Genomic DNA, 14,507 nt, shown 5'->3' with positions numbered 1-14,507 from the left:
TCACCAGTGGACTAATCCATTGATGAGGTTAGTGCCCCCATGATCTAATCGCCTTCCAAAAGCTCTTCCTCTGAACATGTGAGCCTTTTGAGGGACATTTTTTATACAAACCATAACAGCAGGCTTCATACTACAAGAAAGGTAAGACAAAATTATCTGTATAGAATACTTTCCTGGCTTGTCAGGACTGTTTCAGGTCATTAGTGTACTCATGTGAATCTGTATCCCAAGAATATGACAGTTTGGAATTTGGATGACTGGAGCTAGAGTTTCCAAATAGTGGTCTGTTTTCCAAAGACACATAAATTATTGTTATAAAAATATCTATTTCTGTCTTTATGTGCTCTTCACACACTCTACCAAGATTTCCATTTTTATTGCAGTGTCATTTGAAAGTGTTATAAGTGTACTTTTGATATAGTCTGACATCTTAATATTCTTATCTGAAAGTGACAGTGTTTTATGATTTTTCTACATTAGGAAGAAACTGATGTGAAGCAGTTTTTTAGCTCAAAAATGATGTACAGCTGTTAGGAAAGAAATATAGTCTTATACTGGTATTACATTCTAAAGATTTTTGTAGTATTCTCTGCACTATCACAATATTTTCTGCAAGTTTCAGAGTTTCTTCATTATGAGATTCACATTACCTAAACTTTAAAGAAAGATTTCTACTCATAGTGCCATCTTTCCCCCTTTTGTGGGAATAATGGTATTAAAAATGTTACCTAAATTCAACTTATCATCTGCATTTTTAATCAAAGTGGTAGAATGATGATCATCAACTCTGCAAGCTTTACTAGCAGCATTTACTAGAGAAACTTACAAGTTCCTAGAGCTAGAGTTACTGAGGAATTCACTCGGAGACTAGCCTTTTTGCTTACTCTCTCTAGAATGTCATCACAATGACAAGACCTATTAATAAGTTTTACTTTTTTTTGTTTGTGGGGAAAGGTTTCCCTAATGTACATTAAAAAACAGGTGGAAGTTTACATTTATGGAAAAGGCTCTGTTAAGTTTCCAAATAATTTTCCCACATGAGTAGAAGTAATAATGAGGAAACAAATATAAAGTTCAGGTTTCCAGGAAGAGGGGGAAAAAAGAGTAGAACATCACTTAACATCAATAAGCTGATTAGCTGTAAGCAAAATCACATCCATTTAAAGAAGTCATTTTAATGTCCATACCCAAAGACAATAACAAGCATATTAGAAATGGTTTTCCCTATATAGGTAAATAACTTTAATCTGGGTTAAATACTGCTTTCAAGTCAAATAAGATATTGGGTGTCTATTATATAGAGAATCCAGAGAAAAGTACACTTTAAATTTATTAATTTCTGTTCATAATCTTTGATTCAGTTCACATCCATAATTAACCTTAGTACCATACCAGGCTGTGGCAGTCATTAAAAAATTTAAATTTACCATTTATTCAGCATGTATTACATACTGTCTCACATGAAATCTATGAGAAAATGGTGGGGAAAAGATCCCAACTGATTTTTATATAACTGAATGAGCATTAGTGGTTGGAAATCTTCCAAACTGAACCCAACTCAAGTAGTAATAGTTAACATCAGTTAAGAGATTAATTTCATACTAGAAGTCTCTTAAAATAATCTGTCCTGAGAAAAAGTAACTTGATAAAATTTAAATCCATGTTCTTTGAGAATGCTTGTTTTTTCTGTTCTCAAGATAAGAATAGGAGACAGACTGATAAAATCTCAATACCTGGAGTTTATATTTGAGTACCTTAGGTGCAGTCTTGCCCTTTAGGGCTATGCTCAAATTGTTTTTCTTTGCCCTAAATACTTTTGGTAGTGCTTCCTCTTTCTTCTTAGTTACTTAACCCATCTGTTTAATCTTGGAGCTATAGAACCTTAATGCTAAAATGGGCATTTTATAGCAAAACAAAACAAAAAACTGGGTCTAAAATAAATGACTTGCATATGTTTATTAGTACTTAAGGACAAAGCTAAATCAAAAATTCATGTTTCCTGATAGCTAGTTTAGTGGTCTTTGATTCAAGAGATATCAAATCTCTGTTATACCTAGAGGAAATGCACAATATTTTGGTTAATATAGAATGTACAATAACTATATAAGTCACTTCTCATATCAGTAGGAAAGGAAATATTAAAATATCAAATGTTATTGAGGTAAGAGACCTACGCTTTTGTATAATTCAAAATTAATAACCATTTTGTTACATCTTTGCTCTAGTTATTGAAAATTTCTTTTTTTTTTCAGGTTAGGAGAATTTTATTGTAAATAAAAAGAAACAAGCTTCTTAGTTTCCAGAAGGAGTCCCAAGTGGGTGGGTTTGATAAAATTCTTAAAACTGACAACTGCTGTTAGGAGCTGCGCCTTTAATGAATGTTTTAGATATCATTTGTCTAACCATTATTTAACCAATGAAAAATCTACCTACTTGAATTACATTCATTCCCTTCCCTGTCTTCTTTTTGAGTAATGAAATCAGCTTGTTTTGACATGATTAGAAAGGAAATATAACTTACTACAAGGATATGCTTTGCCTTGACTTTTGTTATGTCTAAATCAAAGACTGACATGCCAAACTTTGAGTGAAAAAAAAGAAATCTCATTTTTAGGTTTATTATTTTTAAAAAACTCTACAAGCAACAATAAAATAACCTTCATTTGAATTGTTACCTTCAGTTGTACCCCCTCAGTTCAAGAATAAATGCATTTTACTTAAAGATGTTGGAAAATTTGGAGTAGAATCTCAGTAAATATTCTGTTCTCTTTAATGAAATGGAAAGCCTAATAATACGGGTAAGAATGCATTGCTATTTAGTATTTTTAAATTTTCATTTAGTACAATAATTATAAGCACTATGAATCAGCTTAAAGTGTATGTGTTGGTGCTAAAAGGCTGACAATTCAAAGCAAATACTTAGCTTTGAATCTTGAATATGAAAATCAAAACTATGCATTTCTGCTCGATAACTATTAATTTGACAATTAATAGGAGATATTCAAAGTGCTTATGGTGGAAGATGTGGTAGATAGAATCCTCATCGATCTCCCAATGAGTGAATCTACCAAAGATACCAGAAAAGAAAATGTTCCTCTCCTTCCCTGACTCTTGATGAGCAAGACCTGAATGAAGGGCAGGATAAAGCCTTTTCTCGGTTCATCCATTTTAGGCAAGTTTCTCAGATGAAAACTTTGGGCTCTGTCTCAACTGTTATCTACCTCTCAAGTGCCAGCAGCTTGTCTTTCAAAGTTCAAAGCACCTTAGATTTTCTTATGCACATTTTAAAGCATTACCAAAGATGAAAGAGATTTCATTACATAAGACCTACTGAAAAAAATCTTAAGTTTGTTCTTAAATCACTTTCAGAGAAATCAACAATCCAGGACTGAATCTTTTCATTTTAGCCTTCCTACTGTGGTTACTGGAGCAAGGTACTTTTCTGATAATCAAATAGAAACCCTTTTATTCCTGGAGTTTCCTGTTGGCAGCTTAGTTTCTCAGCAATATTTAACATTGGCTAGTTATGCAATATGTTGGATTTTACTGCCAATTCTTTGTTTAAAAAGGGCGTGAGAGGTTTTGGCCAACAAGAATGTGAAGTCAAAGTTAAGTTTGACGTTGTCTTACCACCTGTCACATGAATAAAACTGGATTCATAAGCAAATATGTTAGACATTTAAATATTTCTATCAACTCAGATAAGCTAGCTACAAAATAATTATTTTCTCTTATCCTGCCTTACATACGATTTGGAGAAACTTTCTTCTTCCTTCAAGGAAAAACTAGCTCCCAAAATTGTATATGAAGGTTAATGGACAGATGAGAGTGGTTGCTTTAGTGATCACAGGGCAGAAGGATGGCTCTGGATGCACACTCATAGCATATTTAAATCCTAATATGTACAGAGAGTCAGATCCTTCAGAATTATGTCGACCTATTAAGATTCAGGCTCTTGCTCTCTCCCCCACTTACAGCAAGTTGGTACTTAATTCTTCTGTGTAATATTCCAAGATCTGTTTAGAATAAGCTCTTCCAAATCTTATATAGAAAAACATCAATAGACTGTGCTGGTTTTAAGGATATATTTAGAGACTCTGTTATAAATAACACATTGCCTATTTTTAATAATTCTAATCATCAGAAATTTCTTAAGTTCTTATCTAACCTAATTACCCGTGTTAGAGTTTCTCAACCTTAGCGCTATTGACATTTTGGGCTGGAATATTCTTTGTTGGCAAGGAGCAGGGGAGACTTGCCTGTGCATTGTGGGATATTTAGCAGCATCCTTGGACTATACTCACTAGATATCAGTAGGCCCCTGGCTCCAGTTATGATTGATAAAAATGTATCCAAACATTGCCAAGTGTTTCCTAGGGGGGTAAATTGTCCCAGTTCAAGAACCAGTGCTCTAAGACAACATAGACTGTTAGAGAAAAGACCTTAGCAATTACCCAATTTTTATTTTCTCATTTTTTATATGGCTTTGATTTACTTAAAATTTCATGGTTCCTTATTCAGAGACTGGAGCTCAGGTTTCCTAACTACCAGATTACTTTTTTCCTACAACAATATGCTTGATTAGAGTTTAAGATGCTCTGACCTTCTATTATGGGCTTGCCTGTGGAACTTAGTTCTGTTATAATGCCTAGACAACCATTTGGTAAATCTACTCTATACAGTGCACATAAAATTTGTAGTTTTTATAAAATACTTGCATATATATAGTTTTGGGTTGTTTTCCTCAGAGTGTATCATTCCTGAGACTAAACTGGGACATTTAGTGTCATATCTCTGAAACTTCCCTTTTATGTTCCAAAGACTCTTACCAAGTCAAAGGGACATGGTAAGTGAACAGGGACCAGAGTGTCCAGATAAGTATTATCTAAAGGACACTGGGCATAGAAAAATCCAGTGTTATCTATAGAAACCATCTTCCTGCCTGTATGCTAAGTCAGCTGTTCCTTGGAATACTGGTCTTACAATGGAACAAAACAAGCTAATGATGTCACTGCTATGTAATTTAATCTATAAAACCTCCTCTCTACAATAACTGAGTGCAAAATAGAGCACCATGGAGTGCTATAGTCTAGCTGGCTGCCACTAGACACTCTGGCAAATTCTTATCCAAGTCATCACTGCTGGACCTCCTGAGAGGTACTGTTGTTAAGTACACATCCCATTCCTTTGTAGATTTGCTAAGTGATGGTGTTGTAGAATACACATCCCTATGAATTTTGCTGAGTGGCATTGTTGCGGAGTATTATGGGATTCTGTCAAGCAGTACTGTTAAGGAGTACCATGCTTTTTACGATCCTTCCAAGTAGTGCTGTTAGACTCTGATGCATTTCTTGTGGACCCTTCCCTGTTAATATCAATTAACCCTATCCTTTCCTGTTAGTACCTGCTAGTAAAACTTAATAAGCCTTGTCTCTCACAAGCTATCTTCATATATTTTCTTGGCCTCTGAGCAACATACTCCACTGCCCCCAGCACACTTGGGCTGTGGACAAAAGAGAAACAACCCTGAGATGAGGATTCATGCAGAAGTAGTTTTAACTAGGAAGTATATTTAGGAAAAATTGTCAGGGAAGTAGAGAAGTAGATAAGGAGGAGAAGGAAACCAAACAGAGGTACAATGCCGGACAAATTTCCATGCAAGCAACTTTAGCTCAGCCCTGGAGATAACATAGTTCATATCTCAGATTCAGTTAGGGTGCAAGAGAAAAAACTGGAAAATATATACTTTGCTTCCCATCAGTCATTGTTAAAGGTACTGTTGAATGTGGACTTTCTTAACCTCCACACTGTGGATATATTGGGGGAGGTTCTTTCTTCTTTGTTATAGAAATTCAACCTGTGTATTGAAGGATGTCTAGCAGCATCCCTATCTCCTACCAGCTAAAGGCCAGTAACATCCCAGTTCCCTTTCCCTACCCACTTATGATAACCAAAATTGTCTGTCATTTTGACTAATGGATGTTTAAATTGCCCCCTCATTAAGAACCGTTGGTTTAAGTGTTGCCCTTGGAAAGGTGTAAATTCCAAGGAACTTCAGGCTGTCGACAAAGTATTCTTTGGCAGCCTGAGAACAGCCTCTGGAAGACAGACACTGGTTGTGGGGGCAAAAGCATACCAGGATCGAGTGTGCATGAAAAGATTAATGAATCCCAGTAGATATAGGTAAAGTACTGACATTATCTGCTATTTGTATATTAACTTACTACATGTCTCCTTTTCAGGACTAGGGGTGTAGCTCAGTGGTGCAATGCTGGGCTAACATATATGAGGCCCTGGGTTTGATCCCTAGACCTATATACCTGCATACTTACATTCTTTTCAGCTATGTAAGCAGAAGAGAGCTCTCTGATGAAAACACAGGGCTTTTACTGAACTGACTATGCTATATTTTATAGTCAGTACCACTGAGTGGTACCTGACTCAACCACCTGTTCTCATTAAATTTCAAAATACTTCTTCACTAGGGCTAATTTAATATCTGCAAAATTTGTTCAGAAATTTGATTTGAGAAGGGGTTCAAATGGAAAGAAGTAAAGAGAGTGAAGATAATTCTAGAAGTATAATACACTGAACAAATTAGCTGACAGGATGGAGGAATGAGAAAAAAGAGTTCATTATGGCTCCCAAGTTTTTGATGTATGCTACTGGGAACATAATGAAGCAAGGAAATACTGGTGAGAAGTGTTGTGGAAGGAAGACAAATAGACTTTCATTTTTATCATATGAAATTTGAAATGTGAGACATTCAAAAAGATTCAGAGTGCAGCTGGATATATACAGGTTAAAAGGTCCCAGTGGTCTAGGTTACTGTATGGTTTGGATAAGGTCTATGTGCTGCAAGCTTGGTCTCCAGTGTGACAATACTGACAGGAGGTAGAACCTTTAAGAGATGAGGACTAGTGGGAGATTGCTAGGTCTTTAAAAGGGATTGGGCCATGGATTTAGCTCAGTGGTGCTGCCACCTGCCCCACAAGTGCAAGGACCCGAATTTGAGCCCCAGTACCAAAAAATAAAAGGGGATTAATGCGCTCCTCATGGGAGTGTAGTCTTGCTCTCTTGGAAAGTCCTACTAGACCAGGTTATAAAAAGAGTGAGCCTGGTCATTCCCCCGTCTCTTGTTTCTTTACTTACACATGTGTCCTTCTCTGCCATGTTGTGATGCAGCCAGAGGAGCCCTCATCAGGATGTTTGCACCATGTTGTTTGGGCCTCTACAATTGTGAGCTAAATAAACCTCTGTATTTTATAAGCTATCTGGCCTCGAGTAGTATTTTGTTATAGCAACAAAAAAATAGACTAAGACAATATCCTGCCAATATAATTTTTCATTAGTATTTTTTCATGTGTGGATACATGATAATTCCAGCTTCCACCCCCAACTTTTCTCAGTTTCTGAGATTCTCTATTATTACTTCTTCCTACATTTCAGCTTCTTCCCAAAACTTTTTTCATAACTATGTCCTTCACCTCATCTTTTAAAACAAACTTGATTTTTTTATTTAATTTTTTAATATAACTATTATCAAACACACACACATACACAAATTAAAACCATTCAAAAAAGAACAATGCAAGGGAAAAAAACTACAATAATATTCAAATACAGTAGAACTCAACCAAAACAAAACTGAAAAGCACTTAAACATTTTTCCATATAACTTAAAAAAGCATCTCAAGCACCAACACAAACTTTTTTTTTTTTGGTATCAGGGATCGAACTTGGGTCCTTGCACTTGCGCAGCAGATGGTGAAACCACTGAGCTAAATCCCCAGCCCACAAACTTGATTTTTAATAATCACATCTATCCAGCCTCCTGCTTGCCTAATTTCAACTTATTGCTTTGTTTGAAGTTCTGGTGCTCTGTGAAGCAGCCTACCTCTAGCCTATATTTCAGATCACTATCTCCATATTGACTTCCAATTTCCAGGTTTTTTTTCTGACACCATGTTTTTCTGGAAAGCCCCCAAGCACTGTACTTATATGAAGATTTCAGACAAGGGACTGAGTTAAGTCAAGCAATGAGTAGTGACGAAATGATCAGCTGTGACTTGGCTGACATGATAATATTGCTCCACAGATAGTTCACCCATGCTTCACTTGGAGGCCTAATCCTTTGGCATAAATCAAAACATTTGCCCTGGAATTTGTCTACTCTGTGGATGTCTGGAAAGGTTTTTCACTTTCAGAGGGCTTTCATCTATGATTTTTCCAATAACACATTTTGCTTGAATTATGTCTCAGACTCTACTCACTACAATCTTAAATATGTAAAAGATCTAAATAAACCATTCTGCCTTATTTATAGTTTTAGTCTATTGGGGTTTTTTTACTAAAATTTTCTGCTTTAATTTTTTTAATTTCTCCTTATACTAGACATTTTTTCCTACTATGTTGTATTGCCCAGAACCCCATGTTCCTATGTTTGATAAGTTTTGGTGTGAAACAATGCAAAATGCTACATAATTGATAGTTCAGCTTTTCTTGCTGCTTAGCCTGGGCATGCGACCTGGATTTGTCCAGTAAACTATACCCGCACAGATTCTGGGGTTGAAGCTTATTTAAAAAAAAAAAAGGACCAGGGCCAGTGGAGAATCTTAGCAACATTTAGATTCCAGAAGCAGTATCCGGTGTTTGGTTCCAATGAAGGCAGTGTGATAAACTATAAATGTTTAGTGGGTTTTGATCCCAGTAGCAACAGTACGCTCATGGACTTGTATATGATACTTGACTGTGGTCTTAGCTCCTGTGTTCCTGACCATTTTCTGAGCCTTTCTAGCAATTTTTAGGAAGTCAAACTGTATTCTTTAGCTAACTCCTATTTAGAAGTCAGCCAGCATCTAAGAATACTACCTTTTTAAAAATCTCCCTGTGTATCATCATTCTTTATACCTTTGGTAATCTTTCTGGAATCATTTTCTTAGTTGAAATGCATACTTCAAAAGTCCTTCCACTATATATCTCTTGATTGTAAACATTCTCTACTTTATCTATAATGACTTTATTTCCCTCTCATTCTATAAAGATGGTTTTGCCAGGTATACAATTATAGATTGACAGTTATTTTTATCCATGCTTTAACAGTATTTTTTCATTATTTCCTGGCCATAATTAATGCTAAAGAAAAGTCAATTATCATCCTAATTTTGTCTTTGTAGTTGATTTGTCCTTTTCTCTGGCTTCTTTTAAATTGTTCTTTTTGTTTATTTGCATTTTGAAAATAAACTAAAGGCAATAGAAATATATTGCCTAGTAATCTTCTTAAGATTTGTTTTGATCTAAATATCAAACCCAAAAGCCAGTAAATTCTACCTCATTATATTCATTACTTTCTCATTGCTTGGACAAAATACCTGACACCCATAACTTAAAAGAGAGGAGGTTTATTTGACTCATAGTTGAAGTGGGTTCCATCCATTGTTGTCTGGCTTCAAGGCAGAAATGGCATGATGGAAGACATAGCAGAAGTCAGCTGCTCATCCATGGCAGCCAGAAGGCAGAGAGAGAAGGGAGAAGCCAAAGACAAACATGGACTCTCCCAAGTCATATGCCCTAGTGACTCACCCATTCTGACCAGGTCTCAATTCTGAACATAAAACTTTAGGGAGACATTTTAGATCTCAACCACAACACTAATATGAATTCATTTGGATTTTCTATTTGAATTTTCTTTTTGCTGTGATTCCCTCTGTCACTTCTTTACCCTAATGCCCTTCTCATTTTAGTTCTCAAAGTCTACAACCATCTGTACCATGGCTGCTCAGTAATTTTACACTATTATATCCTCTATATAAATGCCAATGTTCTATCAAGCCCTTTCTTCTTCTAAGCATCCAGATTAAAAATCAGTACTCTAGATTAAAAACAAATTTGTAATGAACTTAGATTAACTGAGCCTGTTCAAATTAAATAATATTAATATACCAGCAGCTATAGAATTAAACCACCATAAGCTGAAGATTACTGGATATATTGTTAAATAGAGAAATACAAGGAACATTCCCATTAAAGTCAAGAATGAGAAAAGGATAAACTTACCATAATTTTTATTTATTTGAAGGTATTGGCCTTTGCAATTAGACAAGTAAAAATAAACAGTAAAAAATTTAAAAAGATTTGTGTGATACCTCTAGTTTTGTTCTTTTTTGCTCAAGATTGCTTTGCCTACTCAAGGTCTTTTATTCTTCTATATAAATTTTTAAGACTGTTCTATTTCCATTTTAGAAATAGAATTGGAATTTTGATAGATTGTATTGAATCTGTGAATAGATTTGGGTAATATAAACATTTTGACAATGCCAATTTTTCCAATCCATAAAGATAGGATATCTTTCCATTTATTTGTATCTTCTTCAATTTTTTCCATCAATGTTTTATAGTTTTTAGTTTATAGATCTTTTATCTCCTTGATTAAATTTATTCATAAGTATTGTATTTCTAGCTATTTTCATTGGAGTACTTTTTTCTTTCTTTTTAGTGTATATAAAAACTATTAATTTTTATATGCTGATTTTGTATCATGTAACTTTACTGAATTTGTTAATTCTAATAGTTCTTTTTTTCAGTACTGGCACAGCAAAATATAAAAAAAACACAGTAAAGAAACAACCTATAGTGTGGGAGAAAATATTTCTGATCAGAGGTTAATATCCAGATGTATAAGGAACTCAACTCAATGGTAAAAAAACAAATAATCCAACTTAAAATTGGGCCAAGGACCTGAATAGACATTTCTCAAAGGAAAATATACAAATGAACAACAGGCATGTGAAAAATGATAACATCATTAATTATCAGGAAAATGCAAATCAAGGCCACAATGAGCTATCTCTTCACACTTGAGAGAATGGCTATTATTAAAAAAAATTAAACTTCAGTAGGGGTGGAAGTAAGATGGTGGAATACAAGTATCCTTCACATGACTATTCAATTGAGAAGAGTCAGGACAAAAAAGGAGAAACTGTATTTCAAAGAGAGAAAGAGAGAACTCTGGAAATCAAGAGAAGGGTGATGGGAAAGCTAAAAAGCATGGGGAAGCAGAAAGGCAGTTCAGAGAAAACTATGAAATAGTTCACGGCTCTCCAACCTTATATTCTTAGGGAAGAGGATGAAAATGGAAAGACTCCCCATTGTACATACATGGGTTGGTAGAATTAATATTATTTAAATGCTCATGCTACCAAAAGCAATCTACAGATTCAATGCAATCCCCATCCAAATATCAATGACATTCTTCACAGATCTTGAAAAACATTTCTAAAACTCATGGGGAAGGGAATGGGAAAAAAGAAAGGGCAAGATATATCACATGTACTAGTACAAATTCCTTATAATGAACATTATAATTATATATATCTAAAATGTACCAATAAAATTTTAAAAATAAAAATAAATTTCATATGGAAGCACAAGAGGGCCCGAATAGCCAAAGCTATTGAACAAAAAGAACAATGGTGGAAGCATCACAATATCTAATTTCAAAATATACCATAGAGCCATTGTCACAAAGATGACATGGCATTGGTGCCTGATTCCCAACAAAGAAGCTTAAAACATGTATAGGAGAAGACCACAACTTCAACAAATGTTCCTGGGAAAACTGGGCATTCACCTGTAGAAGACTGGAACTAGATCCTTATCTTTCACTGCATAGTCAGCTTTCCATCACTGTGAAAAGATACCTGACAAACAACTTAAAGGAGGAAAAGTTTGTTTTGATTCACAATTTCAGAGGTTTCAACCCACTATCAGCTGGTTCCATTGTTTTAGGCCTGTGGCAAGGCAGAAATGAAGGATGTTGCAGAAGAAAATTTCTCACCTCATGGAAAGGAGGTGAGGAAAAGACACATACCCAGAGTCTATACTAGTGGGCTTCTTCCTCTTTCTGCTGCTTTTTTCCCACCAAGGCTCCCACCCTATTGAATGGTACTGCCCACATTCAGGATAGGTCCCCCCATTAGTTTGCTGTCTAACATACTAATTGCCTCTTGAAAATCCTCATAGACACACCCAGAAGTATGTTTTCCTAATTTCCTAGGCATTTCTTCAACCCAATAAAGTTGGAAATCAAGACAGCTGTCACATTTACCTTATACAAAACTCAACTCAAAATGGATCAAAGACCTTAATGTAAGATCTGAAAATTGAAACTACTAGAGAAAATTTTGGGAAAAACACTTCAAAATGTTGGAACAGGCAATGATTTCCTGAACGTGATTCTAATAGCTCAGGAAATAAAATTAAAAATTTCCATTGGAATTTCAACAAATGAAAAAGCTTCTACACAGCAAATACAACAATCAGAATGAAGAGATAACCTACAGAATGAGAGAAAATCCTTACCATTCATTTCTCTGATGCGATTAATGTCCAGACTTCATAAAAATTCAAAAAAATTTTTTTCTCTTTGAAAAGCACTTTATTCTCCAGATAATGGTATTCTATCCTGTTTTCCTCTAGTGACCTTAGCTAGATCCTCCCTCTTCAGTCTGCTTTTCTGACATCTCCTGTCTGCTTCACTTCTAAATGTTGGTAGCACCCCAGAGCTGGCTTCTGCTTGGTTTCACTCCAAAATTGTTTTTGTGTATTGATCTCTTAACTCTCCAGTCTTATTAAGATTGTAAGCTTTTAGGGGCAAGAATCATACACTGTTCTCTTTTTCTTTTCTTTACTCAGAAAATCCATTTAGCATTGGGGATGTAATTAGTGGTAGAGTGCTTGCATAGTATGTGTGTCAAGGACCTGGGTTCAATCTTCAGCAGCATTGGCGGGGGCGGGGGAGTGGGGAGAAAGATCCATTTATTCCTATAATTCATACTCCTTGTCAGCCTCTACCTTTCTTCAGAGCTCCTAACTCATGTGAATTTCCACTTGCTAAGATTAGGTATTTTACAAGTACATTAAGTTCAAAACTGATCTGTATACCCTGTACCCATAGTCCAGTTTTCATTGTATAAATTCTCTCTCAACTCAAGATGTCATCTTCCACAAAGCTATCTGAGCAAAAACATCAGAGACAATCTTTTTATTTCTTTCCTTCTTCTTCTACTTACTCATTTAATCGTGTCAGTTTTGTGTCTTTTTTTCAAATATGTCCCCTTTTCTATTTCTGCTACCATTCCCTTAGAGCTACCCCTTATTCTTTTGTGTTTTAGGTCATGAGCCTTAGCAGCTTCCTGACCCAATGATAAGCCTGGTTGACCACCATAGCGAATTAGATGCTGGACCAGAGTTATTGAAGGTGTAATTCTATAAGGCACAAATGACACTGTTGTTGCTCAAATCTCACTGGACAGCTGGGAGGCTAATGTTTCCTAGGCAGACAAGCCAAGGTCAGTTACCTTAAACTTCATTAATCTCATATCATTCTCTGGCTGGGTCCTATCCATGGTTTTTTTGTTTTTGCACTATTAAGTTAGTTATTGAAATTCAGACAAATAATATGCCCAAGGCAATTTTCTATTTTCATAGATGTTTAAGATCTGCATAAGAGGAGCACCTTTACTTTTTAAATGTGTTTATCTTTAATAACTGTATGAGCATCATGCACAAAATTATTTATGTAAATCTAAAATGTACTTTGAACTTTTGAATATTTTATGATATGGATCTATTCCCCCCACACCACTGACACATTAGCTGGATATATCCTCAGTAGCACAGGAACTAGCACAAAGAATCAACAACTGGGATCTCATCTTATTAAAAAGCTTCTGCACTGCAAGAAAAACCACTAAAAGAGCTAAGTGACAATCTACTATGTGGGGAAAAAATTTTACCAGCTGTTCCTCAGACACAGGTCTGCTATCTAGAATCTATAAAGAACTCAAAAAAATCAGATGCCCCAAATATAAAAACCCAATTAAAAAATGGGCATCTGAAATGAACAGACATTTCTCAGACAAAGAAGTAGAAATAGCAAATGAACATATGAAAAAATGTTCAACATCACTGGTCACTCGAGAGATGCAAATGAAAGCAATGCTGAGGTTCCACCTCACCCCAGAAAGAATGGCTGCTATCACGAAATCAAGCAATAACAAATGCTGGCAGGGATGTAGGGAAAGAGGAACACTGCTCCACTGCTGGTGAGAGTGTAGACTGGTGCAACCACTGTGGAAATCAGTAAGGAGATACCTCAAAGAACTAGGACTGGAAGTCCATTTGATCCAGCTATTCTCCTGCTGGGTATGTTCACCAAAGAATTAAAAGAATCATACCACAGTGATATATGTGCACTCATGTTCATAGCAGGACAATGTATAATAGCTAAAACTTGAAGCAGCCCAATTGCCCATCAACTGGAGACTGGATAAAGAAAATATGTTTTTTCTGTAAAATGGAGTACTACTCAGCCATAAAGAACAAAAATCTAGAGACATTTATAGCTAAATGGATGCACATTGAGGCCATACTCTTAAGTGAAATAAATAGGACACACGTGTAAATACCAAATAGTTTCTCTGGTGTGAAAAACTAAAAGTGTAAAT

General features: G+C 35.4%; 2 protein-coding genes across 4 annotated transcripts in view; both read left to right on the top strand.

Annotated features, from left to right (window-relative positions):
• The window catches only part of Tc2n (tandem C2 domains, nuclear), a 66,724-nt gene extending 53,417 nt beyond the window's left edge, over positions 1-13,307 (top strand). The window contains exon 13 of the mRNA XM_087195488.1: positions 13,173-13,307. Coding sequence (XP_087051614.1) covers positions 13,173-13,205 — 33 coding nt within the window. The 3' untranslated portion in view covers positions 13,206-13,307. The remainder of the gene's footprint in view (positions 1-13,172) is intronic.
• Positions 13,200-14,507, top strand: part of Catsperb (catsper channel auxiliary subunit beta) — a 179,488-nt gene continuing 178,180 nt past the window's right edge. For all 3 annotated transcript variants that reach the window (XR_015445101.1, XM_087195483.1, XM_087195484.1), the window contains exon 1: positions 13,200-13,349. The gene's annotated coding sequence lies outside the window, so the exon portion shown is untranslated. The remainder of the gene's footprint in view (positions 13,350-14,507) is intronic.

Source organism: Heterocephalus glaber, unplaced genomic scaffold (assembly GCF_053883595.1).
Source record: "Heterocephalus glaber isolate CG9 unplaced genomic scaffold, H.glaber_assembly_v1.0 deba00001608, whole genome shotgun sequence".
Taxonomy (NCBI): domain Eukaryota; kingdom Metazoa; phylum Chordata; class Mammalia; order Rodentia; family Bathyergidae; genus Heterocephalus; species Heterocephalus glaber.
The sequence above is the reverse complement of the archived record's forward strand: the minus strand, read 5'-3'. Positions and strand labels throughout refer to the sequence as shown.